Here is a 27,190-nt window from a genome sequence, read left to right as displayed (position 1 = left end):
GAAAAGAAAATAACCAAGCTCTTTCTTTCTTTTTTAGATATCTTTTTTATTGATTTCAGAGAGGAAGAGAGAGAGAGAAAGAGAGAGAGAGAGAGAGAGAGAGAGAGAGAGAGAGAGAGAGATCAACGATGAGAGAGAATCACTGATGTCTCCTGCATGCCCCACACTAGGGATCAAGCCCACAACCCGGGCATGTGCCCTGACCGGGAATCAAACCGTGACCTCCTGGTTTATAGGTTGACGCTCAACCACTGAGCCAGGCCGGCCGGGCACCAAGAACTTTCTTTCAACCTTGCTTCTCCCTCAAGCTTCCACCGCCCCCCTCTTGGCTCCTCCTCACAGGTGGGGTGAAGTCCCCCTCAGACCCTCCTCTGCTTCCTGCCGCCCTCCCACCGCCTGTGTGCCCTGCAGGCTGGCGTCTGCCTCCCCTTCCTCTGGGGACCCTGTCAGCATCTCTCAGGCACCGTCCTCTCTGCCAGCAAAGCACTCCTCCTGTCCAGTATCCTAGACCACCATCTACATTTCCAGCCCTGCTGGTGTGGCTCAGTGGTTGAACGTCAATCTATGAACCAGGAGGTCACGGTTCGATTCCCAGTCGACCCCCAGTGGGGGGCGTGCAGGAGGCAGCCAATCAATGATTCTCTCTCATCATTGATGTTTCTCTCTCCCTTTCCCTTCCTCTCTGAAATCAATAAACATATTTTTTTTAAAAAAACATATTAAAAAATTTTTCCGGGCCCTGCTAGCACACCAGTGGCAGCCAAGTCTGTCTCATTGGGCCCATCCTCTCTCCAAAATGCTACGCCGTTTCCAGCTCCTGCCTGCGTGAGCTCCCTAGGGCTGCCTAACAACACCCCACAGGCCAGGGGCTCCGACACCAGAGAAGGGCAGTCGTGTGGCTCTGGAGCCAGATTTGAGATCGAGGTGTCCGCAGGGTCAGTGGCTTCTGAGGCTGTGGAGGCAGCCGGCTCCGGCCTCCCACCTGGATCCGGGGCCTTTAGTGCCACAATGCCGCCCGCACACGGTTCTCTGGGGTCTTCCCATCAATCATCCTCCCTCTGGGCTTGTCTGAATCCAAATTTCCCCTCTTTATCAGGACGCCAGTCCGACTGGATGGGGGCCCACCCAGGGAGCTTATTTGAACTTGATCGCCTCTAGCAAGACCTCGCTCCAACAAGATCCCATTCTGGGGTACTGAGGGTCCAGCATATCATCGTGGGGGATGCTGGGGGGGACACAAGTCAGTCCCTGACATACTCCAAACCAGCACCTCCTTCCCCCAGAGCCTCCGTTTGGGCACGTTTCTTTGCGTCTCCTAAGCTCATCCTGGTCCTTATCTTCTCCTTAAATCTGATCAGGTGCCAATGGCACACACCCCCGTCGGGCTCTCTTGCACTGCCCCTCCTCACGACCACAAAGCTTAGGAGCATCCCACCAGGTCCGCAGTCACCGTCTGCTAGCCCGCCTCCGAGCTCCAGGCTCTTCTTGTCTCTTTATTCCCATTTATCTTGTAAACTGCTGCCATATTCATCTTCCTCACAGACAGCGCTGACCCATTTCCCTCCCTGGAGTGGGGGCCAAAGAGAAAATAACCTCGAAGGCCTTCTTACCTTATAAACCCTGGTCCCTGTGGCCTTAAGGCTCCCCGTGCCCCCGGCGTCACCACAGCCCACCCCCCACATCGTCTCTTTCCAGACACGGTCCCACCCCTCTCCCACGGTCAGTCCTGCCAAGAAGAGACAGTCCTCACTGAGAGGCACTTAAGGAAGAGATCAGGAGAGGCAGGGAGGGCCCCCGGGTCCAACTGAGAGGGACACACACCCAGTGGCCAGCAGGGGGCACTGTGGCCAGCCTTCTATCTGAGGTGACAGGAGGACAGTGTCCCCAGGGCCCAGCGGAAGAGCACTGCCCTGGACACAGAGCAGGTGAGAAGAGTAGACAATGCATCAGGGATGGAACGTGAAGGTGCAGCCCAGCCGGTGTGGCTCAGTGGTTGAGCATCGACCTATGAACCAGGAGGTCACCGTTGGATTCCCGGTGGGGCACATGCCCGGGTTTCAGGCTCGATCCCCAGTGTGGGGCGTGCAGGAGGCAGCCGATCCATGATTCTCTCTCATCATGGATGTTTCTGCATCTCTCTCCCTCTCCCTTCCTCTCTGCAATCTATATATAAATATGTTTTTAAACGGTGCTCTAATAAGAATATATGAAATCTGTTCACAATTACTTTCTCTTAATGATTAGCTGTTTGATTTTCTTTTTTGTAAAACAAGAGCTTCATTATAACCTATACCTATTTTAACTAACGTACAGATTGTTGATACGCCCTGGCGATCTGCTTTAAAAAAAGAAAAGAAAAGGAAAAGGAAAGAAATAACTCACATGGATAAGATTGCCCTAAACGCCCCAGAAAAAGAATGTACTATAAGAATTACATTCTCCCCCTTACTAGCTCCATTAGCATTTCTGAGCCATGAACATTCTCAGGGTAAGAGACCAAGGTGGGAGGGAGCCCAGCCAGGCAGAGGAGTGGGTAAGGAACTGGCGAATTCCCATATGAACAGTATAAAACGTAGAGAAAAGGCATGTTTCCTTTTCGATGCTCATGCTACACCAAAAAACAAAAAAAATCCCCCGGCTCCCCGGGGCTCCCTCCTTCAAGGTCATTTATCATCAGCACAACAACCCACGGTGCTTTATCAAAAGAACAGCCCCAGCCTGGGACTGCCAGACCTCCGCCCGCCACCCACTTATCAGGGGTGTCGCTGGGCTGACAGACAGCTGTCTGGGGACACAGCCTTCGCATGACTTTATATGTGCAGGACCCTGGCGGCGAGCGGGCGACCTCGCGGCCCATTAAGTATTCTGATAACACCGCCTCCCCGAGCTCAGGCTCCCATGCTAAGCCTGCAGGAAGCCCTGAAGTGCGTGAAGCCTTCCCAGATATTCTAGCTCGTTTTAACCCTGTGCGTCCTGGGAAAAGGAATTTTAAAATGACACAGAATTGTTAAATTCAGGTGTTCCGCCACCTGAACAAAAGATCTCGTGGTTTTGGGAAACATCTGCCCATGTGTCCTTTTAATATTTTTTAAAACCTTATAGACAGTTTTCCACTAAATCAAATAAACTGTATGATGAGTAGGTTTAAAATACTTTCCATAAGCAAGGTTTTAGGGAACAGAGTCTCCCCAGCAGGGTCATTTCATATATGGGGCCAGCAGCACATGGAACATGCATGACAGGCACATGGAATGGGCATGACAGCACATGGAATGCGCATGACAGGCACATGGAATGTGCATACGGCAGCCATGAGGTCGGGTCGTTCGCCCTCTGGTGTGTACCCTGGATTCCATCCTTCCCCAAACCCCCCTAACTCAAAAAGGAGCGCCCCCCAAAAAATCAGAGGAGGAACACACGGTCACGCGCACGGTTCTTGGACAAATGGACTGTTTTCTGTTGCTGAGCTCCCAAATCCATCAAAACTATTTTCCCACCTAAAAGTTACCATGTGGTTAATGTTTCCAAATGTACAATGTGTCTGTAACTGCCTGTGATGGTGGCGGTGACTGTAACCGGGAGTTGGCATCTTTGTCCCCTGTTGAGGGAGGAGGTGATCCTGGGAGGCGGGTGGGGGGAACCCCGTCGGGAAACGTCCTTCGTTAGGAGGGTGGGAGGATGGAGCGGAGGGGGGCACAGGCTGCTCCCATCTAACTGGGTTATTCTCCGCACGGAGAGGCAGGCTCTGGTCCCCATGGAGGCGGGCAGCGCCTTTGCCCGCCCGGGGAGGATCTGCAGCGAGCGCGGAGCGGCGAGGACGGAGCGGTGCCGAGAAGGAAATACGGTCCTAGCGCGGGGCCGGCCTCCCCCGGCGGCCGCGGCGTGGAAATTCCAGGCAGCCACCTGCCCTGGCGCGCACACACGCGCACTCACACGCACCCTCTACGCTGCGCCCGGCATAGCCAAGCAGCGTTCAGGAAACAACACGTCCGCGATGCCCCCGCCTCCGCGCGCCACTGGCTTCCCGGCCCTTCCACGTCCCGCAGGCGGTACCAGCCCCGCGTTCACAGCCCCGCGGCCCAGGCCGGGAGCGCCTTGGCCCCGCAGCGACCCGGTCCTCTTTTAGCCCCGGGACTGGGGGGAACCTCGTCCTGCACCCCCCTCCCGGCGGGGGCCGCAGCGCGCGCTGCGCCAAGAGGGCGAATTCTGGGTACGAGCGAGCGGGCGCGGGGCCAGCCCGAAAGCCGAGCCCCAGCCCCGCGCCCGCCGGCTGGCCCGTCCTCCGGCTGCCCGTTGGGTCCCAGTGCGCGGGCTGGTCCACCCAGACCGGCCTCCTGCTCCGCGATGCTGTCCTCGGTGCCAGGGACCGGCCCGTGCGCCCCCGCCCGCCTCGCTCCGTGCCCCGCGGTCCGCACTCGCGGACACGCATCTTGTCTCCCCCGCCCCGCACGCCCGCCTGCACCGCTGGGGACCCCCCGCCCCGGCCCGCGCCCCCGCCCGGCTCCCCACCCCGTGCCCTTCCCGAGGGATCCGCGGGCGCTTACGGTCCGCAGGAACTGGATCTCGTCCTCGCCCTCGCCCGTATCGGCCATGGCTCCCTCCTGCCGGCCCCGCGCCCCTCGCGCTGCCCCCGCCGCTGCTCCTGCTGCCGCTGCGGCCGCCGCTGCCCAGAGCCGGGCGGAGGGGCCGGGCGCCGGGGGCCAGGCGCAGGCGGCCCTGCTGCACCGGGGAGGCGGAGGCGGCGGCGGCGGCGGCGGGCGGGGCCTCCCTGCGCTGCGCGGAGGGGACGCGGGGATCCGCACCGGCGCGCCCGCAGCGGCGAATGCTTGGCCGGTGCTTCAGCCCCAGGGTGCGCCTGGCCAGAGGCGGGTTGGCGCGCGGGGGCGGAGCGGGAGCCGCGGGAGGGCCGGCCCCTCGAGACTGGGGATCCGCAGCCGCTCCCCGCCGGAGCCCAGGCCAGCGCCGCGTACTGGCCGCGCCGGGTATCGGGCTGGGGCGCACGGGCCTGCGCGCGCCGCTCCAGCTGCGCCCGTGGGGCCCTGGCCACTCACCCGCCCCTGGGCCCTCAAGCCTGGGGTCGGGTCCCAGCTGGGGACCTGCCACCGCGCCGCAGGATGCGCGCGACAATCCTACCATCCAGGCTAAGGTTACCCGCCAGTCTTGACACTTGCATTGCCTCTGCGCCCCATCCACGCGGGAATTCCTCCGCGTCTAGGGTCGGGGTCGCATGTGCTTTCACAGCTTAACCGTCCCACGTGCATGGGGCCAGACCTCCAACAAATCGCTCAGCAAATCCCTGGTGACAGCGGACGTGCAAAGCTAATTCAACAAGCGATTGACATGAGGGGTGGATATTATACCTATACCCGGGGGTCACTGACCTGCTCTAAACTCAGACATTGGGACACACATGGGCGTCGCCGTAAATAAAGTCAGTGATTTCTGAAGAAAGTGGAGCCTTCCACCACAATTTCAACATGGAGCTCTCGGTCCTGCAAGCCAGGGCCCCCAAAGTGCCAGATTTCAGAGAGGAAGGGAGTGAGAGAGAGAGAAACATCGACGATGAGAGAGAATCATTGATCAGCTGCCTCCTGTACGTCCCCCACTGGGGATCAAGCCGCAACCTGGGCATGAGACCTGACCAGGAATGGAACCGTGACCCCCTGGTTCATAGGTCCATGCTCAACCACTGCACCACGCTGGCGGGACCCAAAATGCCATTAACAAAGGGCTGTGACCAGGACCAGGCAGTCTCTGAGACAGCTTGGACAAGGAAGCATGTATTTCTTGTTCCTAGTCTGCAACTGCTCCATTGAAGATACTTAAAACTAAACATCCACCAAGCAAAGATGCCAACGTCCATCGTACCAAGATGCAGGCGCTGGCAAATGAAGGCGCCACACCCGCTCACCTACATTGCACATTCGGCAGCATCTCATCGGTGATTAAAATCTACCAGCACGTCCCAGGCTGTAAACTTTCCTAACCAGAGTTATATCTATTCTTTAATTCTCTCAACATAAGTGATATAATGCTAAATGGCCTGGGCCTTCAATGATTATCCTATCATTCCCCCATATACAGTCTCGGACAGCAAAATAGAGCAAGGGCAGTTTATAAAAGATACCATTGGTATGTACCTTAAGACACAGAAATACTATACTATGAGGTTTAGAGATCGCTCATCTGTACTGAAAGTTAGAAACATGTTTGAGAATGAAACATAACATTTATTTTTAAAAGTGTGGGCCTCGCCCTGGGCCCTGGCTGGGTGGCTCCGTTGGTTGAAACATTGTCCCATACACCAAAAGGTTGCAGGTTCAATTCGTGGTCAGGGCACATGCCTAGATTGCAGGTTCGATCCCCAGTTGGGTGTAGTCAGGTGTGTATGGGAAGCAACCAATGGATACTTCTCACATGGATGTCTCTCTCTCTCTCCTTCCCTCTCTCTAAATTCAATAAACGCATATCCTCGGGTGAGGGTTTTTTTTTTTTTAAAGTGTTCCCAAATTCAAGGCGTTTCCTGCGCGGGGTGTTCTATGTGACGTGGTTGTGACAAGGCAGTTTTATTGACGTGTAGCAAGAGAAGGGGACGGGATTGCTCCGGAAGCTCTGCCCCTGGGAAGGAGGTCGCACGCTCACTGCTGACACACACAGCGGGGTCTCACCCTCACTCCCGAGTCCCTCCTGCGGGTTCTCTTTCCCGTGGAGCTGTCTGCCAGGAAGGGGACTGCTTCCAGGCTGGGCTGATTTTCACACGTTAGTGTTTAAGTTAAAACAATAGTAATGTGCATGGACATTTTGCTCCTAGAGCACGTGGAGCAATATTTTTATGGTTCCTCTGGCAACCGCCGAGGCAGGAGCACAGGAGCAGAGGGCTCAGGGCGGTCTCGGGGCCCGGGTAATAGGGGGCGTGGGGGTTCGCTCGCTGCGCTGGCTGGGGCCTAAGGGGTTAGGGGCAGGGGCAGGAAGGCAGCTACTGCCCTGAACTGCCGGATCCCTGGCCTGAGTCATCCCCTGTGACTGGAGAATGTGGGCAGATATTTTCTCAAGAAACTAGGGATACACTAAGGGGTGCAGGAATTAAGAACTGGTTCTAAAAAAGAAATGTTTACAGAGGGCGAGACGTCAGCATGTGAGCACTATTTGCAGACGGGACCGGTGCTGCCAAGTTCCCGGCCTCTCTCGGGCCATGAGGCCTGGCTCTGCCCGGAGCACGGATTCTGGGACCACGTCTGCCCTGGGCCCCACCGTCTCTTCCCTCTGCTTATGAACGTGGCTCTACCAGTGTTTCTCAGTCTCTACTGTGGAACCACTATGTACACAGCAGAGCCAGGTGCTTGGAAAAACATTAGTCGGTTTGGCTCTGCGGTTAGAGCGTAGGCCCTCGGACCCAAGGATCACAGGTTTGATTCCTAGTCAAGGGCACGTGTGGGAGGTAATATACGTGTCTCTTTCCTCCCTCCCACTCTCTCTAGAAATCAATGGGAAAAATATCCTTGGGTGAGAATTAAAAGGGAGGGAGGGGGGAGGGAAGGAGGCCTGTTCAGGCCAAAGATATAATGCGAATGAGACAAAGAAACTCCTGCTCGTGTGACCCATACATTTTACTTCTGAGTCTCAAAAAATAAAGCAGCTGTGGGAAGTAAAGAAAACCCAGTCCTGTTGGAAGTCGCCATGGAAGAGCTGAGGGTGAGTTGGCTTCCTGTGGACTTGGAGTTGAACTCCAGCTTTCCCTGCACGCTACGCAGGCTGACCGACCCTGGTCTTCAGCAGGGAAGCTGGAGGGAAATGCGGACACTCAATCGCTGGCACTGCCACCCCTGCTGTCATTGGTAGGTCCTGCCTCGCCCACATCCTAACTTGGGACGGGGGCACAGGTGTGGTGGCCTGCGACCAGCCGTGTGGTGCTGGCAGGGTCACTGGGAGCAGGGACACCAGGAGGCCCTGGAAGCTAGCTCCCAAGGCCCCACCTCCTGGCAAGCCACAGCACCAGGGGTCATGGAGTCTTGGGGACAGAGCAGGCAGCGACCTAGCTGTCAAGGTCAGGAACAGCTGGAACACTCAACTCAGTCACCAGTGGGACCCGCTCAGTGGGGTGCCTGGCTCCCAGACTTACTGGGCTCCTACTGCACCGGATACCTCGTCCGAGGACAGACACCATGGCCGAGGGGTCAGCCAACACGGACCCCATAGAGCCCCATATTGGGAGAAACAGCGGAGGGCCCATGGAGGCCGCTGGGTCCCCCTGGGGATCCTGATGCCACTTGGGACCCTGCTCAGCCTTTACGCTGACTCCCATGGGAGGGGGACAGAGTCATTCACACCTTCCTCCCTCCGTGGCTCAGGTGGGGACAGGAGCCGGACTGGGTCCAGGCCAACGTGGGGAGTTGGGCAGAGGAAACAAGGGTGACAGACAACAGCCTGGTGGGAGCACCCGCTGTCCTTGCCCCCATCCTGACACAGCAAAAACCAACCTGGGGAGAGACATGGTCCACCCTCCACACTATAGCCACCCAATTAAAATGACTTTCAAGATAGCGTTCTATTTATACCCCGAGGAGCTGTGTGGGGCTGGGAGAGCCAGCACACGCACACACACTCCTCGGGCACTAAAACTAAAGGCGAGTTAGAACATAAAGCCAGACCAGACCCTCGGCTTTCAGAGGATCCTGTCTAGAAAGTGGATAATGGTAGCATTTAAATGTTGACAAATCAGTCAGACACGGAGGAAAATGTTTTCATTTGTCAGTCCCTTAAAAAAACCCAAACTCTGAGCCCTGTATCTGAAGTGATTTTGAATATAAATAACCCCTTTTTGCAAGAGCGCTCCAACTGGGGATGAGAACTACTGTTTGCAGTGAGAAGAAAAATTACTGTCCAGAAACAGGAGACACGAAATCTGTACGATCCGGAAATGAGCAGGTTCCCAACCTGGGTGAGCCGTGACGGCACCAGAGGCGGCCGTTGTCAGGTGACCTGGGGGGCCCTCAGCTGGGCCACTGGTCACAAGAGGGTGTGAGTCGTTTTCCTCTGCTTTATAGGGTTGCTGTGAGGTTCTGTGAGCAGCCTTTAGAAATAACCCTACACTGACACACCGCTGTCCCATGGCGTATGGCAGGGTTCACTGTCGGTCTTGTACTGACGGTGCCATCTGAGGCTTTTTATCCACCGGGGGCTGTTTTCTCCCTCCTCCCCATGAGGGCTGCGAGTTTGGGCCACAAGGGGCCGTTCTGGAGAGTGTTCTGCTGGTGAGAGGCTGACCCCTAGGTCAGACAACAGAGCTCACGGGACCCACCCACCTCCTCCTGGGAAGTCAGAGAGGCCACAGCCGGGGGGGACAAGGCCACCCTGCAGAGGCACCGCCTCAGGGCACAAGGACAGGAAACTGTGCCCTCTTTGTCAGCTTGGCCAGAGCTCGTGAGCACAGGCCTGTCGGCAGGAGCAGGTGACAGACAACGCAAAGCAGGGCGACATCCTGAGATAGGCCAGGCGCCCAACGCAACAGCTCTTTGCGTCTCCATCCCACACAGCCGGCCCCGTCCTCCTGCCGGTGACTCACTGGCCAGAAGACAACCATGAGGAGAGAAGGACAAGGGTCACAGGTGCTTTCTCCCGGCCTGCACTTCTGTTTTCTACTCTAAACCTCTGAGACTGAAGGGAAAGATCCAAGACGTCATTCTGACAAACTGATTTGTTTGGGTAAGTCTGAACCTTTAGGTGGCGACCGCCACAGCGGGCCAGTGAAACCCAGTGAAGGCCGACAGCTGCAGAAAAGGTGAGCACATGGCGGCCACACGCAGCCACATCTGCTCACAACCTTTAAATTGCATGTCGATCTCTGATCACGGAAGCTCTGTGCTTTCACGGATCCTGTTGTGTAAGCCCCAGCTCCCAGCCACCTGGACAGACGACTCCATACAGGATGCCTATGGTGTGTGTTTTCCTGTCTAGGTCCGGCAGGTGCCAGGTGCAGGTTTCAGGCTCCTGGGGTCATGACAACATCCGAGGCGCTTCGGGAGGGATGAGGCTGTGCAGCCCACGTTTGCTGCTGGGATTCCACCACTGGCCCCTTGGATCGGCTGCTTAGAATCCCGCCTGCTGCCTCCCCACCCTGTCACCTGTCCCCAGGTGCGGCCCAGGCCTCCGTGGCCTCGCCTGTGCTGCAGAGCAGCTGCTGTCTCAGAGAGGCTGCGTTCCTGTGAGTCACAAGCTGGTCGTGGCAGGTGGCTGGTGCCTGAATTTTCAGCTTGCCAAGTGCTTTGAGATACAAAGCTAAAAATACACGTGTGTGGGTATGTGATTATTTTTTTGCAATTCTGAACAGCAAGGCAAGTGACAAGGGAATGTATGCTATTGCTGGTGCTGCAGCTTTATCATCATCAAATAGCACTCCTCATATTTATTTCCACGCGGCTGAGTGACGGGCTTGCGGCTCTCCTGACACGAAGCCAGAGCCTCCGTGTCTCCCTCCTTGTTCCCAGCACTATGCCCCCGGCCCAGCTCTCCACTGCCCGTTTGCTCGGTTTCAGTACTGGGACCCGAGCAAGGAGTGCTGCGGTCAGGGAGCCATGGCTTAACACAGAATCACACGGGCCCTCCCACCTTCTCAAGGGGCAGGGAGAGAGGGGCTGGGCCTGTCTGAAGCAGCCTTGACGTGAATATGGCCCTTTCCCATGGAGAGGAGGTAAATACAAGTGGAGGGTTTCTGCTTCGCAAAGTCCTGGTGTGGGTCTCTTTGGGGTTCATCATGATTGGGCCTCTGTGCTTCCTGAACTTGTCTGACTTTTTCTTCCACCAGGTTAGGAAAGTTTCCTGTCTCTACTTCGAAGAGGTTCTCCATACCTTACTCACTTTCTTCTCCTTCTGGCACCCCTATGAGGTGGATGTTGTTATGTTTCATATTGTCCCAGAGTTCCCTTAAACTATCCTTGTTCTTTTTAATTCTTTTTTCTTCGTGTTGTTCGAATTGGGTGTTTTTTCTACTTTATCATTCAAATGACTGATTTGATCATCCACTTCATCCAGCCTACTTTCACTTCCTTCCAATGTATTCTTGGTATTAGATATGATATTCTTCATTTCCGACTTGTTCTTATTCATCGTTTCTATGTCCTTTCTTATGCTGATGTAGTTTCCTCTACACACAGCCTCTGGAAAACAACTAAAAGAGATGTTAACGAACCTTAACGGCCCCTCTCTCTTCCCATCTTTTTTCACCCTTAGGGCTAAGAAACACGGAATCATGAGTGGACAAAATGCTTAGAGAGCATGACTGTATTTGACCACACAAACACAAACAGCTGGAGTCTTCCTGACAAGCCAGCAGTTACGGAGTGCCTTTGCCAAAGGGACGTCTGCCATCCTTTAAATACGCCTTTAGGAGATGAAAGAGCAGTTATCCTCTCTTCCCTGTCAGAGTCCACGGTGGCAGCCACTAGATTAAAACGCCCCACCACTCACAGCGCCATTCTGCCACAGAGTAATGTGCTCTATTCAACGGAGTCTCAGCCTTTTTTCTGAGATGAAAAAACACCACCGAGTGTCCTCCGAGGTCCCAGGTGAAACTGAAAACAGCAGGTGGACTTGCTGGGGCATGCACAGGCTCCCATCTCCAGCTCATCCCCGAGCATACGCCCCGGTTGCTGCCGTTGAGGGTGACACTGCAGCTTGTTCCCAGGAACCAGGGGAGACGCTGCTCCTCCAGGGTTCACCGAACCACGGCACACAAAGCCGCGCAGATGTTGCCCGTGTGTGGGCTGTGTGTTGCCGTTTCCTTAAGGCACTCTGGGCTATATTTCCTTGAGGATCATCAAGTATAGAAAAGGTACAAAACAGGAAGTTAGTCTGTGTCATATCCCAAAATGGGTCCAAGCCATTTCTCCACCTCGGCCACAGACATGTTCTTCCTCAGAGCATAATCCTCAACCTGCGAAAGATAAAAAGCAGTTTATTAGACCAAAATAATAGGACTTTTTGAACTGAGGTTCCCACAGGATTTGCCCAGAAACATTAAGTACCTTCCATTTCATATCTTATTAGCTGAGTTAAATGGAGAGGAATAGTTGTCTATTCACTAAGTTGTCTAAGCTATGGGCAGGAAGCAACATGTAGTAAATATCTAAATCTTAGAAGCTGGCTGGGGTCTGAGCGTGTGCATGCATGAGTGTGGTCTGCATGCAGATGAGAGGGCCAGAATCAAGACCTTAACTAAGGTAAATGTCTTCATCCTTTCCTTCACATTTTAGTCTCATTTATATGTGAAATAGAATAGATTCTATAGTTCCACTTAAAATAAGACAGGGGTCCACCCCGGGAAGCCACATATCATGAAACGCCTTGCTTACCTGGTCCTTAGAAATCTTCCCCACAGCAAAGTATTTGGATTTCAAATTGGAGAAGTAGAGGCCGGACACAGCTGAAGCAGGAGCCATCGCTAACGACTCTGTTAACCGAATGCCTGCAGAGAGCAACACAGGAGACATGCTCACACACTCGGTGCCCGGCACAGGCCTGGCAGCTGGGCGGCATGTTGACAGAAGTGTATCCACTGAATAATAGAAGCAGACACCACTTCCTGGCACGTACCTGTGCACTGCTCAATGTCGGCCAGCTTCCACATGGTGAGCTTCTCGGTGTGGTCGGGCTGGCTGGGGTAACCGGGCGCCGGGCGGATGCCCCCATAGCGCAGCCTTCGCAGGTCGGCGACATCTAGCTCCTCGCTGCCACAGTAGGCCCACAGCTCTCTGCGCACCCTCTCGTGGAGCTCCTCCGCAAAGGCCTGGCACCCAGAACAAGGGGGGTCAGGCAGAGGCCAGAGCCCGGGCATCCGTGCACCTGCACCCCTCCATCAACGCCAGGCGGGCGGCGCCCTTGTCTGGACCAGCCAGGGGAGACCTGGCAAGAGGGCACAAGCTGGATTCTTGACCCCTTTGTCGTGTCATTAGTTGCTCAGCTGGCTCAGTTTTGGCCTCAGATTGGGCACTGAAGTTCCATATTTAATCATCCAAGGATTCTAAGCCCTTTAATGTCAACATTTTCCTGAAGGCTCTTCTACAGCTCACTGTGGCCAGGAAGAAAAGCTGGGATCATTCCAGCTGCTCATTTCTCCACTACTGGCCTCAGGATGGGGGAGGGACCAACCCAGAGCTCAGCTCACTCACTGCATGCAGACGGAGGACCCTAGAGGGGGTCCCAGTATTAGAACTGGAGCTCTGAAACGAGTCTGGTTTTAATTTCTCAGGCTCCTCAGGAAAACCTCATGTCACAACAGAAAACGGAGACATGAGAACTAGGACAATGAAGTCGAGGTTCTCAGGGTAACTTGAACTGCAGCACCATTGAAGGGTCCCTCTGCCCGGAAGGTGACGTGGGAGAACAGTTAGGGAACACACGGTGTAAAGCTGTGGCTGTTAAGGCCCGTCTGCCTGGTCCAGGGATGCCCACTCCCTGGCGCTGTCTCAGGCCCCCACCCCGCCTCTGTGCTCAGGGCACGGCTGCCCTACCTCCGCCAGCCGGTCCCCCAGCGCCTTGACCATGATGCTGCTATAGTCGTCACCCTGCTCCTCGTAGGCGCGGCTCAGCTCCTCCACCCCGAAGCAGGCGACAGCAAACAGGCCCAGGTAGTCCCGGAGGCCCGAGTGCAGCGGCGCGATGAAGTCCGCAAGGCAGAGGTACGGGTCCGTGCTGGCAGAATCCTTCTCCGCCTGAAATCCGGGGGGCAGGGGGGCGGCATGAGCAAGGACGTGGCACCACACACAGCGGACAGCAATACAGGTGAATACAGGTTTGAACAGGGGTGTCTGTTTTGTGCGCTGTTACACCCGCAGCACTTAGAAGAGTGCATAATATTCCATACACGTTTGTTGAATGAACAAATGAAATGAGATTTTAAAACGATGACATGGCATACGTAGTCAAGAAACCAGTTAGTCCGCTCATTCACACACTAAGCGCGTGTTTACTGAGGCCACGGGCACTGTGCTAGGAACTGGAACCTAAACATTCATTCAAAATAAAAACTTCCCCCCAAAGCGTTTTCTATTCACAATCACCATTAAACCCTGAAGTTATGATCAGAGGGGTCCCCCACATATGTAAGCCTCGACTTCGGCATCCACAGTAGGGTACCAAGCTGCCAGCCAGCAGCACAGGCTTGGCGGCCCACAGGTGGTGGTTCAGAAGACAGCTGAGGAGGCCCTGGACCGGCCCAAAACCAGACAGGAAACTCAGCAGGGTCTGCTTCTTCCCTTGATTCATATCAAAACGTGGCTCTCTCCCCAGGCCAGGTGCCTCTCCCATTTTTTCATTTTCAGCTGATGACTGACTCTTCCCTGCCATTAAGCTGACAAATAAGACTGTAAACATATTTCACAAGCGGTAATTTTGCTGAGACCGTAAACAGCTAATAACGAATATTTACTGAGTAATGCTTAGGCTACACCAGGCACTGCTCCTGATGCTTTATGTGAATGAACTAATCTAATCCTCTCAACAACCTTGTGAAGGAAGTGATGCCATCAGCTCTACTTCCCGACAAGAACTCGCAGGTGGACAAGCCTGAGCCACTCGCTCAGGGTCAGAGAGTGGCAGCTTGCGGGGTGCGCTCCTGACCACCACACGGCACGAGGACTGGCCAATCAACAGATGAGTGGCCGGCCCAGCAGCTTAGGAGCTATATGCTCGCTGGTTCTGGACACAAGCACAGCCTCCCTGACCGTGGGGGGGACAGTGCAAGACCAGGAAGTGATAAGAGCCAAGGCAGCTCTGCAGGGAGGAGCTGCTCGCCAGCTGAACGGCCATCAGCTGCTCTGTGCTCACAACGCCAGGGACAGAGCTTCCTGCCCAGGGGCACAGGGCGCAGAGCCCCCGCACGGCAGCGGGGATGGCAGCAGAGCCGCTCGGAACAGACCCCCGAGCAGGACCTGCTGCGGCCGGACCGCTCCAGTGCTGGGGGGAAGCAGCTCGAAACACCCATCTGCGTGGGTAACAAGGACGCTGAGAGGTCACAGACTGGACACAAAGGGTTCGGTATGAAAGTGGGTCAGAGGACACGGGACCTGCAGGAGGTCTGTGCCCTTAGTGACCCTGGAAAAGGAGTGGCCAGTTCCCCAGAGCAGACCCTATCTCCAGGGTGTCTGGCCTGAGTGCTGCAGTCACGTGGCCGCCCGTTTCCCTTGTCATGTGCTGTTTAATGTCCTCAGCTAAGAACCTCTACAGATGTTGTTAGAGTAAAAATACCTGTCACTATGAGTTATGCTGTGGTTAGGATTAAAAGCAACACTATCGCTTCTAAATGACTGAAATGGTAGCAAAACTTTACAAGACTAATTTACTGCAGCCCTTTGTTAATAACTCTGGCGAGTTCTGGTTCCAATTCTTGATTAAGACGATTTTTTTATAGCAGCCAAAGGGACGGACGTGCCTATCCTATCTGCATTGTGCAAGGGGGGGACAAGTGAGGGAGGCGTGTGGCGCTGGGCCTGCTCTCATGATGCCGAGAGAAGCTGGGCTGTGACGGAACAGCCAGGGGGTGAGGACAGGCTGGGCTCCCCTCCAAGCTCTGGGCTCGGCACAATGTCCTCCACCTTCCTGTCCCCCTCTGCAGAACACACACAAACTGCCCGAAACAAGGCTGCGTGGATTTTAAACAGGACGGTCCCTCAAGAGCCCTGTGAGCGCCTGGCCCTGGTGCACATTCCGCCGAGGCTGGTCCACCCTGTCTCCCGAGAGAGAAGCCACCAGCCCACTTCAGTAACATGCGTGTGCACAGCTGACGTGTGACCACCCAGGCAGGGGCGGGGCTTTCCTCCACCGCCTGAGACACCAGCAGAGCCGCCCTCGGTGTGAGAGGCCCCACGTCCTCACAGAGGCCGCAGGCTGTGCCTGTGACTGGTCATCTGGGGGGAGGAGGGTCAGGCTACCAATTACCCAAAGCTCAGACTTCATTCTTATGTACGTTTTTTGCCTACAAAAGAGTGGACAGCCTGTGGCAGCCCACCGCTCTCGTACCTGCTGCCTCAGTCCATAGAAGGTGGCGATGGGCTGTGTGGCCCGGGGCTCGGAGCCCGCGGGGTACAGGTGAATGTCGTCCTGCTCGCTCTGCGCGGGCCAGAACCCCACCACACCCCGGGCCCGCAGCTTCTTCTCCCCAATCAGAGCTCTCAGCATGTTCTGGGCATCACCATAGAGCCTTTTGGCCTCGTCACCTAGGAGGACATGGCAGGAACTCAGTTCCAGATGCTGATGACCAGCAGTGCTGCCCTTTAAAGCCACTACCCTCTCCTGTCATTTCTCACACCTCTTCCCCTCAAATACTTTCTCAGTGTTTGTCATCAGCGCAGCTCAGGGTGAAGCAGTGACGGTTCGTGGTTCCTGTCTTTCCCCCCAGCCCACACTGCTTACATTTTCCCACCTGATGAAGGCAAAGCGCAAACCGCTGGCTCCCCAAAGCCGTCTGTCACACAGAGCGACACAAAGCAGGCAAGTCCTCCCGTCGCCGATGCCCCCGTGCACACACAACGCCACTGACCCACAGGCACCTCTGGGGATGTGGAACCTCTTCAGTGGTTCCTTTTCTTCAGTGCTCCCTCCTGTCCCCAGGCCCAGCCTCAGTAATTCCCACTTCATCTTAAAAATCAGTTCACACACCACCTCCTCCAGGAAGCCTGCCCTGCCTCCCAGGCTGAGATCCGTCTCACTTGCTTGTGTCAGCGAAGGGAGGAGGAAGCACCGCACTCACCTACGGTCTTGTCGTCAAATATCTTGGGGAAGCCGCGGTTCGGGTACTTGCCCCGGAGCTGCCACACGTCAAAGAAAGGCTTCCAGTCGATGTAGCCCACCAGCGCCTGCAGGTCGTAGTCCTCAAAGACCCGCGTCCCGAGAAAGGAGGGCTCCACTGCAGGAGAGGAGAGCCGAGGTCAGCAGGAACGCGGGCCTGGCGGGCCCCGCACAGCGCACCTGGGACACCCGCTCTGCTGGCTCCCTCGCTCTGTCTCTCTACGATCACCGATCACCGCAAGCGTTCCACAAAGAGGCTCCACATTGTCACGGAGAGGGCGTCATCTGCAGCGAATCATTAATAAAGCCTTCTCCCAGGTAGCCGACTGACCCCATCGCCCTTGGGGTCTTCCCTCAACCCTCCCACCCCCACTCCGCCCAAGAAAAAAGAAAAGACCTGGGTTAACCTTCACATGTGCAAATGAGGACAATACTAACTAAAGGTCGCTGTGGAAAGACATAAATACAAAGTTTAAGGACGTGAAACAACAAATCTCTATCACCTACGGCTCCAGACGCACATAGTCACAGTCTAAGGAGCCGAGGCATCAAATTCAGGATCGTGCAGGGGAGGGGGGACCCCAGGGGACCCCCGCCACATGGTACTGTCTTGTTTTCTAAATGGGCAGTAGGCTACTTCTTAAGTGGCAGTGGGTACATAAGAACACGCCAAGATACTGTTCTTACGCCCCCTGAACCCAAGACGCATCACCCATGAAATCACTGAAGACTTCAGAGAGGGCTTCCCTCCACAGTGCCGGAAGGAGCCGGGCTTAGCAGAGACTGAATCCTACTGCCTCCCACTATGACCCCACACTCAGGTCCTCAGATGGACGTGGGCAGAGACCAGCACATCCACTGCAGAGCTGTGTCCGGGACCCGGAGAGGCTGCGGTCACTCTCAGGACAGTGCCTGGTTTTCTGCACATGGAACTATTTACTTTTCTTTCCAATCGTCACTGTCCCTCATCATCACTCTTAGACACGATCAGGAATCTCCAGCTGCCTGTCTGACTCTGTAGCCAAGTCAATGCAAGCAGCCCTGCAGCCCGTTACCACCACGGCCCCTCTACGCAACACCCAACAGACCTGGGGGAGGCTCAGCCAGCCAGTCAATATGGAAGCTGTGCTTTCTGGCTTGACTCAAGGTTAAGTATCTTCTCTCCTATGAAAAAAAGAAGTTATTTCGTCAGACTCTTGGGTTTTTAGCTGCTACCACAGAAGTATGTCCAAGGGAGCTCGTCGGGAGGGACGGGAATAGTCAGTGCTGGGAGCCAGGGAGATGCCCAGTGCTCCCGTCCCGTCTCCATTTTCTCCCACTATTTCCTCAGTACGAGGAGCTGTGGCGTGTGCCCAGCACCGTGTCAGTTCCCGTTCCCCTGCTGGCTCGGAGCTCACATTTTACTCATTCCCATAACTCGGGTCTGAGCACAGCACCTAACACCTACTGCAATACGTACTATCCAATACGTGTTTGGAGGAGTGAAGAAAATTAATTTTAATAGAACCACAAATTATTGGAAACTCAGGCACAGAACTCTGATCTCAACTAGAAAAGAGGACTTCTCTAAAATGTTCCTAAACCTTTACCCTCCTCAAGACAGTAAAGTCACATTGAAAACTGCGGGGTCGTTTTATCACCCAAATAAGCTGTGCCCTGGTTTTGTCACTCACCTTGAGAGACTCATAGTGGTCCTGTCTAATCTCCTCATACTCTTCTGTGATCTCCTCAAAGTACTCATCTTTCAGATTCTCATCTAAGAGCTGAGAACACTGAAAACGCAAGATCCAGGTCAGTAAAAGGCACGGGGCAACACAAGCGGTAAAAACAGGCAACACTGGCTGGTTCTGGCGACACCTCCTTCAGGAAGCCTTCCCGGGTTGACACCATTTCCTCTCCCTTCACCAACTGTGCTAATTCCTGCCAAGCTGTGCAAGCAAGGGCTAACTCAGCAGGCCTGAAGGCTCCGATCTGGCACAATCGTTTTTCTTTCTTTGGGGAGGGTCAGCTGGCCCGTTCCAGGTTAAATGTTTTTAAAACATATATATTTTTATTGATTTTTAGAGGAAGGGAGAAGGAGAGAGAAAGTGAAACGTCGATAGGAGAGGGAAACATCTGTCAGCTGCCTCCTGCACACCCCCCACCAGGAACTGAGCTCGCAACCCGCACATGTGCCCTGATTCGGAATCGAACCAGCAACCTGCCAGTGCCCAGATGCCACCCAACCAGCTGAGCCACACCGGCCAGGGCACGATTAAATGTGTTCTGAACTGGAAACGGGTCATTTAAAAAAATTCCACATTCCTTTCGCTCTGGCATGGAGTTCAGAGAGTGTACACTATGTCTGCAAATAATTCTAAATGGCCGAGTTCTCTCTCCCTGGGGCGGTGTCCAGGTCAAGGGTGTCCTGGTGCCACCATTCCTGTCGCTCAGCCAGCACTCCCCCTGGAAGTTCAGGATGGGGACTTTGAAAGCCCAGGGCACGCTCACCGCACCTTTCCAGCAATGCACACAATGGCAGTGACACCTCAGAATCCATAAGCTCTTTCACATTTTGAGTGGAGTTGGACAAACATAAATAGCTGTCGGGTGACAGCCCTGACGCTCAGCGCTCTCTGTCCTCGTCACGATACTCACCACCACCACGCTCTTGGACGCGTCCAGGACGTGGACCACGGGCGCGCTGTACCTGGGTGCGATCTTCACCGCCGTGTGGGTTCTGAAGAGAGAGGTCAGGAGAGAAACACACCCATCAGTGCCGACACCCTAGCCCACTCTTGTTCAGAACCGCTGCGTTTCCGCAGTGCTTTCCCGGGAAACATCAAATGTCCCTTGTAAAACAGAATGACTCTCTCCCCACCCTAAGACGGGAAAAGAGCGGGGTCTATTCCAGGTTATAAAGAAGTCTGTCCTCAGCCCACTGCCAGCAGGTCCAGGACGAGCCTGGGACCTCGCACACAGTAGCAGCCTGTCTGAACGAAGCTGAGTGTCTCCCTCCAAAGAAGCTGGGGGACAGCCAGGGCCCCGAGAACCAGACACCAGGCAGGCCCACTCTCTGCGGCTGCGCCGTCCCTGGGAGACACCGCCAGGGCCTGGACCACCCTCTCCGTGGACTTGCAGGACGGAATCTCAGGCCCTAAGTCAATGCAACACAAATAACAGCGACGCAAAGGCAACAAAAATATTTCATGACCTTGGCTTAGCCTCAAATGCCTTCTGCCAAACTTGGAAATGTTAGTGCTGAGGAGGAAACACCCTTTAATCCTTACAGCTGCCCAATTAACTGCAGTGCAAACACACTCTGACTGCTGAATGTTTTAAGCAACAGCCCAGGCCACGTGTCTGCTAGTTCAATTAATACATAACACAGAGAAGGGAGAGGCTGGCCGCGCTGCTTCTGAATGCTTCCTAAAACACCTTTCATCTGGTGGCTCATCTGGTGAGAGACAGAAAAGAATGGGTGACTTGGAAATGTTCCAGTTTGCACCAGCAGCCATGCGGTTTCCTCATCTTGAACTTGAGTGTGGTGTCCGACCATAAGAAGTGGTCCTTATTTTGAAACCAGCATATTTACACAGCTCGCAATGCATTTCACTACATCTGCTCACTTATGTGTTCATTCTATTTCACACCTGCGGTTTTAAAAGGTAGTTCATCCTGCCCTAGCTGGTTTGGTTCAGTGGATAGAGTGTCCGCCTTCGGACTGAAAGGTCCCGGGTTCGATTCCGGTCAAAGGCACGTGCCCGAGTTGTGGGCTTGATCCCCAACAGGAGGCGTGCAGGAGGCAGCCGATCAATGATTCTCTCTCATCATTGATGTTTCTATGTCTCTCTCCCTCTCCCTCTTCACTGAAATCAATAAAACTAAAAAATAAAATAAAACGTATTTCATCCTGACAATAATCTGTAAATTCTGCTACCATTCTCTTTACTAAGCTAATAAATACTCATAGCACAATCATTAGTGACCCAAGACCAGGCTCACTGAAACCCCAGTCACAGTGGCCAGTCACACCCCTGCCACTGGTACTGGAGCTTAAGTCCTTGGTGGAAAAACAAACCTGTTTCTAACGTGAGCAGCAATAGCCACACCACCGAGTCCTCAAGCACGTAAAGCAATGACTGGATAAATGACGTAACACTCAGATGCCTTCCACACGTGGGTGGGCCGCATCCGGTCAGTGAGCGGCTCCAAGAGAAGACAGTGAGGAGCCCGAGGAAGGACATCCACCCCAGGTGCCTGTGGGCCAAGCCTGCCACAGCAGCTCTGCCTGGTCTCGGCCGCCCACCTTCCCTGAAGATTTCACACCCGGCAGCTCCCAAATCACATGAGTCAATTCCTAAAACCCATCGCTCTCCCTGTGTGTCTGTGTGTGTTCCTCTGGAGACCCCGACTAACGCAACCGGTTTAACATGCAGTTGTTAAAGGAACTGTGCACAAGGACTCGGCGCTCCTCTGACCAGACCTCTGGTGCATTTTTAAATATGTTTTTGTTGATCTCAGTGAGAAAGGGAAAGAGTGAGAGATAGAAACATCAATGATGACAGAGAATCATTGATGGCCTGCTTCCTGCACGCCCCCTACTGGGGATTGAGCCTGCAACCTGGGCATGTGTCCTGACTGGGAATCAAACCGTGACCTCCTGGTTCATAGGTCGACGCTCGACCACTGAGCCAGGCTGGCTGGACTCTAGTGTATTTTTGTATCAGAAAAATAAACTGAATTCTTTATGGGATTGCCAAGTTCAATGCTCCACGAGGCATTATTCCCTGACGAAGTGAATGTAAGGGGCATAATGAAAAGTCTAATACACATAATTAACACATTTCTCACCAAATGTGATTATGACCCCAGGTAAAATCTGACGAACTGAATAATGATGTGACCAAATCTGAACTTTCTCCTCTTGAAGCTGTTTAACCCAAAGCTTTCCCCTTTCAAAAACAACTTCGCAAAGTGAGCCTTCGGTTCATTCTCGCTTCCTGTCTCCACTGTCACAGGTTGGAGCGTCATCCAGGGAACCTGGAGTCACTCAGACTCCGGCTTCAAGACAGGGAGTGGCTGAAGTTCAAGCCATGTCTATGTGCCGAAACGCCACTTCTCCACTTAGTTTGATTTCGAGGAGTGAGTGCTCATTACAACTCTCAGGAACTGAATGGCAGGGGAGAGGGTTAAGGAACGGAATCCAAAGAAAGGCGAAGGGCGGGGATCACAAAGGCTTCTCAGATGCGTGCTCTTGTCCGAGTGAAGGCCGGCCAAGTGCACGTGCTTACACACGAGGAGACCGGGTACTAACAAGCACAGGGAAAAGCAACCCAGGCTTACCACTGTCCTCAGATTCCGGCCTGAGGGTGGGAAGTGAAGGAAGCACAGAGCTCCAGAGCAGGACTTACCGAGACGTGGTGGCCCCTCCAATCAACAAGGGGATCTTTATAGCTAATCTCTCCATCTCCTTGGCAACAAATATCATTTCATCCAGAGAAGGAGTGATGAGTCCTGACAGGCCAATTATATCTGTTATTTAAAAAAAGGAAGAAAGTACACATTAGGAGGAGGATGACAGAAAAGGAGGAAAAGTATGAAGACTCATCTAAAAAACTTTGGTAATAAAGACCATAAGACGTAATATGAATTCCCAATTTCTAATTCTAAGACATCTTTTCTAACTGGGGGCTTCCCTTTATTGTTTGCTTTTGGTAATAAATATAGTTTGTAGCTTAAAGTTGCAATAATGTACTTGCCACAGTTTTGGTGAGCCGGGCACTAGAATACACTGTTAGTTATGAAGTCCCAGACTCGAACAAGTCACAGTGTGTGAAGGACATAAACACTGCACAGAGAGCAAAGTCTAATACACTGTTCTCTTCTAAGAGGCTGTCTCATTCCCATCTTCAGGGCTACACGGGGTTTCCGTTCCCTGTTCACCTTCTCAACCCGTCATACGTGGCAGTGAGAGCAGCCCCCAAGAGGAGCCGGCACATCACTGTCTAAATGCCCCTCCCAGAGCCCCCTGTGCAGGTCAAACTAGTCCCTGAGAGACAGACACGAAAGGAAATGCCCCATTTGGTTGCACTGTACCTGCTTTGTGGTCAAGAGCCGCTTTCAGGATCTTATCACAGGGCGTCATGACTCCCAAGTCAATGACTCTGATGTGCAGAAATGGGACGTGAGAAAGCGAAAGAGAATGTGTTAGAGACAAGGCTGAAACGAACACTGTTAGCCATCAAATACTGCTGTGATGTAAGCTGGAGTCACTGAACACCGACAACCACAAGTTCAACTGCTGTTTAAATGCGAAATATAATTAAGGTAGGCAGAGCAGGATCAAAGCCATAAAAATAATAATAATGAAAAGGATGAAAGAAAAGAAAAATCAACAAAAGACAGAAAAATCAATTCCATAAAAGCTCTATGTGAATTGGTAACAAAGGTTAGTAGTCGTAGGTTCTAGGTGGCTACAGCCTTAGATCTATTCCAATTCTCAAATGCATTGCACTGTAAGCAATCATTTAAGCGGAGTCCCTTTACAATGGAGCTGGTCTGCCAGCACAGGAGCTGCCTTGCATGACTTAGGCCTCCAATCTTGGGAAAGTTAAACCGGCAAAATAATCCCTGGACTGGGCCTAAGCAACGCTGTTTCCCAAAGAACTGTTGGCAAGTGTAACAGAAAAGCAGACATTGTGACTGCTGCACCAAGGCTTACTGAGCTAAAAGTTACAAACACTGTTTAGAATCGTGGTCACTGTTACCTGAGCCAACAGAAATGCCCTCCTTCTATGGATGTAGTCGTTCCCCTTCCCTTTCTCATAAACGCCCTCTGTGTTTGTCTCCAAGCAGAACAGTTATTTGCCGAATTAATGATTCCCAAGTAGCTATTCTTTTTTATCTCAATAAATGCTTGCTGCTTCCCATTTTGAAAGGCTTTTTTACTATTAGGTTAACGACATCGCAGGCTCTATTGCATCATCCCCATGAGAAATGTGTTTTCTGTCTAGACAGCGCTATCGCCTCTAGTACTCTTTACATTTTTTCCCCCACAAAGAAAAAAATTTTATCATTTCATGAGATTCACTGCATCCGGGACAAAGAACTAGGAACAAGAAAGGTGCGTTAGGACTTGGTACTGGACGGTTAGCTAGACTCACTCACTAGCTGGGCGACTCACCCAAGCACCCAGCCTGGGCCACTGATGCTCAGAAGTACATCTGATTACGAGGCACGTCTCCGGAGCACGTGTCCACTACCTGACACTACAAAGTCAAACTCACCAATGCCAGGAGTCCGTTGTATAAGGCATGAGACCCAAAGGGGTGTTAGACCTGACAGAAAAGTGTGCACATCCACTATGTTTTTGTAAAAGCAACAAAGTTTCATCAGCAGATGTTTCTCCGGTTAGACTTGCTAGCAGAGAGGACTTCAATGCAGGAGACGGAGGAGCTGGGTGTGCTGGAGGGAAGCCCGGGTCTAAGAGGCGGCGCTCACAGCTGCCGGGCCCTGGAGGAACGCCACAGCCCGCCCTGGCCCTTAAAATACCGCCACTGCAGGAAAAACATTCCTCGCTACTTATTCACTTTTCAAAGCAAAAAGTGATAAACACAGGATAAGGACAGCTCAGGAACGCTATACGAAGATTACCTACAAGTCCCCTTTTCAACAGTTCTTGCCCCATGACCACAGCTGAATGTGTGCCTGGCCATTTAGCCTGATAAACAGTAAATGCCTTGAATGGAGTCAAGTCAACAGAACCATTCTGGTGTCGCAAGTATAACGCATGGCTCATCGCTGATGATCAGCCTTCCTTGGCTGCATTTAACCAGCCTGAACTCAGACCTGGAGAGGCATGTTGAGAGGACACAGGGGCCTTTCAGGTTAACTGTCCCCTGACAGCAGAGGAAACCCTCAGGGCACAGCTGCCGCTGCAGCACGTCTCTCTCTGTGACTCAGAAGGGCTGTTGGCTGGATGTGGACCAGAGAAGGCATTAGTTCGTTACATTAGGCTTTTGATTATAAAGAACATGTTGAAATTGGAGCAAAACACGCACGTACTAAAGGTCATCAGCTCTCACAAGGAAATAGCTTTGTGCTGCAGTTAGTCACCATAATGCGAGGTGTCAGAAAGGGATTTTACTTGTATACATTCCCAGCTCTAGATCCATCATTACCCAAAGCCTGTGTGGTGCTATCTAAGCAAAGAAAAGGGAATTGTACAGTCAGACCTGCCTATCAAACCCCGCTGAGCCAGTCCCAGCAGGTCTCAGCTCTGAGGCAGGGCCATTCACTGATGCCTCTGGCCATGGTGGGAGCCAGTGTTCAGGTTACGAGAGCCCCTGGCCCCAGGCCAATTCTCAGGAAGCCTCTTGGTTGTTGTGACCCTCATGAATAGTTCTTACTTTTCTTTTTGTCCTTATTGAACGTACAACAGGTTAGATCATTACAACATACCATTTGAAAAGGTGTGTTCAGTGTCGAAAATTTGAAAACACAGCAAAAAGACACTAAAAATAGCCTCTAACATCCACTGCCAGACCCTCCCACGCACTAAAGAATGACCCTGTTAATGCCTTTATTTTTAAAATAAGAAAGCGGTTGAAGGCAGGGGGACTCACCTAAAATTATTGCAGCCAAGAACGACTCCAACGATATTCTTGCCGATGTCATGCACGTCGCCTTTCACGGTGGCCAACACGATGGTGCCTTGGTAAGGATCCTGGAGAGCAAGACAAGCAGCTAAACATGGCTGTGGTCATTTCAGAGCAGACCACCTAGTTCTCTAGCGCCTGACCAGTGCTGGCGTTTTAAATCCTCACCTGAGGGCATGCTCAGAGAGCGGAAGGGGAAGAGAGAGAAACACCTTCATGAGAGAGAAGCATCTATATGGGAGAGAAACATCTACATGGGAGAGAAACAACGATTGGCTGCTCTCCGTACGCTCCCCAACTGGGGACCAAACCCCGACCCGGGTACGTGCCCTTGACCAGAATTGAAACCGGCCACCTTTGGTGCGTGGGACGCTCCCACCAACTCAGCAGCCTGTCCAGGGCAGAGATCATTTCCCTACTTCACCTCATGACAAGCACAGCCAAGCCCCGTAGTCCCGACTCCACGCCAGTAAATCTTTGAGGGGTTCCTCGCGGGGACCACAGGCCGCGACAAACGACTTGCCTCTTCTTCGACGGTGCCAGAAAGCACTTGAGCTTCTTTTCTTTCTTTTTCCATAAAGGGAATGAGGTGGCCAACAGCCTTCTTCATGACCCGAGCTGACTTTATAACCTGGGGAAACACGCAGAGCCAGGCATCTTTATGGAACCACCTCGATGGTTGCTCTTGGCCACTTGTGAAATGTTACATGAAGTGAGGGTGCATGCTGTGACCGCAGCTCAGCCACACCGGAGCTTTCTGTAGGCCCCAAACCCAGACAGCTGAACAACTAGTTGTTTACTGTTGTGATTAGTAGCGGCTGAGAGTTCCAGTTTTGCTCCAAACATATTTAATGTACATCACTATCTAAAATGGTAATAACTTTTACAAAACATGCTGCTTAAAAGGAGAATTTTGGTTAGTCAAATAAATTGGTACTATTATTAACTTTACATTCATCTTGGGTTTTATTTTCATGTGGGGGGAGGTAGAGGTTGTTGGGGTAAGAAGTGGTACAGAAGGTCACACATGAAGATTAGAAGCTAATTATTAGCAGATGACCTCTAACCTCCACACCACCCTAACGATGAATTTTTGTTGACATTCCCACTAAATACATTTAGTGAAACAAATGACCAGATCTCAGTGCCCCTGAGCTCTTGTCAAAATTAGAATAGATGCAAACACATTTATTAAAAGACAAAGACGTTTTCTTTCCATTGTGAAAATATCCCCCCTTCTTTTGCCAACCTGAGGCAGAAACATTTTTCCGGCTCCAAAAAGATCACCGACAACTTTCATGCCGTTCATCAAAGGCCCTTCAATTATATGCAGAGCGCGGGGGTATTTGTCCTGGTTTAACCTGGCTTCCTCGGTATCCTCAATAATATGTTTTTCAATGCCCTGCGAGAGAAAAAAAAAAATAGGGGAAAAATCATACAAAACAGTGGCTTAAATATAAACAGCCAACAACAAATGATTCAAATCACGGAAACGCTTGGAGTACAGGTTTTGCAAATCCTGGCTCCTATCACCAATCCAGGGGATTCATTAAGCTCCAGTTTCCTAAGTCACAGGATCACGTAGTACCTGCCTCACATGGCTATGCCAAGGATTACATGAGACGCCTACACAGAGTGATTAAGGGCTTTTTTGACACTAGGTTCTCAGGAAAGCGTGCTATGAGTGAGAGAAGGAGCATTAATAAATAAAGTTCAAATTAATAATAAAATATACTTTTTATTGTCGTGGTTAAACAGATTACACATTAATG

General features: G+C 52.8%; 2 protein-coding genes across 3 annotated transcripts in view; both read right to left on the bottom strand.

Moving 5' to 3' along the window:
* The window catches only part of RYR2 (ryanodine receptor 2), a 193,241-nt gene extending 188,366 nt beyond the window's left edge, over positions 1 to 4,875 (bottom strand). For both annotated transcript variants that reach the window (XM_059677752.1, XM_059677753.1), the window contains exon 1: positions 4,545 to 4,875. In XM_059677752.1, the coding sequence (XP_059533735.1) occupies positions 4,545 to 4,592 (48 nt within the window). In that variant the 5' untranslated portion in view covers positions 4,593 to 4,875. The remainder of the gene's footprint in view (positions 1 to 4,544) is intronic.
* Positions 4,876 to 11,259: 6,384 nt separating this feature from the next.
* MTR (5-methyltetrahydrofolate-homocysteine methyltransferase) overlaps positions 11,260 to 27,190 on the bottom strand; it is a 41,350-nt gene continuing 25,419 nt past the window's right edge. The window contains 14 exon segments of the mRNA XM_059677581.1: positions 11,260 to 11,929; positions 12,348 to 12,460; positions 12,589 to 12,781; positions 13,506 to 13,706; positions 16,012 to 16,208; positions 16,742 to 16,897; positions 17,868 to 17,943; positions 18,453 to 18,551; positions 19,417 to 19,498; positions 22,173 to 22,293; positions 22,858 to 22,925; positions 25,386 to 25,486; positions 25,942 to 26,049; positions 26,668 to 26,820. Coding sequence (XP_059533564.1) covers positions 11,843 to 11,929; positions 12,348 to 12,460; positions 12,589 to 12,781; positions 13,506 to 13,706; positions 16,012 to 16,208; positions 16,742 to 16,897; positions 17,868 to 17,943; positions 18,453 to 18,551; positions 19,417 to 19,498; positions 22,173 to 22,293; positions 22,858 to 22,925; positions 25,386 to 25,486; positions 25,942 to 26,049; positions 26,668 to 26,820 — 1,755 coding nt within the window. The 3' untranslated portion in view covers positions 11,260 to 11,842.

Source organism: Myotis daubentonii, chromosome 20, assembly GCF_963259705.1.
Source record: "Myotis daubentonii chromosome 20, mMyoDau2.1, whole genome shotgun sequence".
Taxonomy (NCBI): Eukaryota; Metazoa; Chordata; class Mammalia; order Chiroptera; family Vespertilionidae; genus Myotis; species Myotis daubentonii.
Note: the sequence above shows the minus strand (reverse complement) of the source record. Positions and strands in the feature narration are given on the sequence as shown.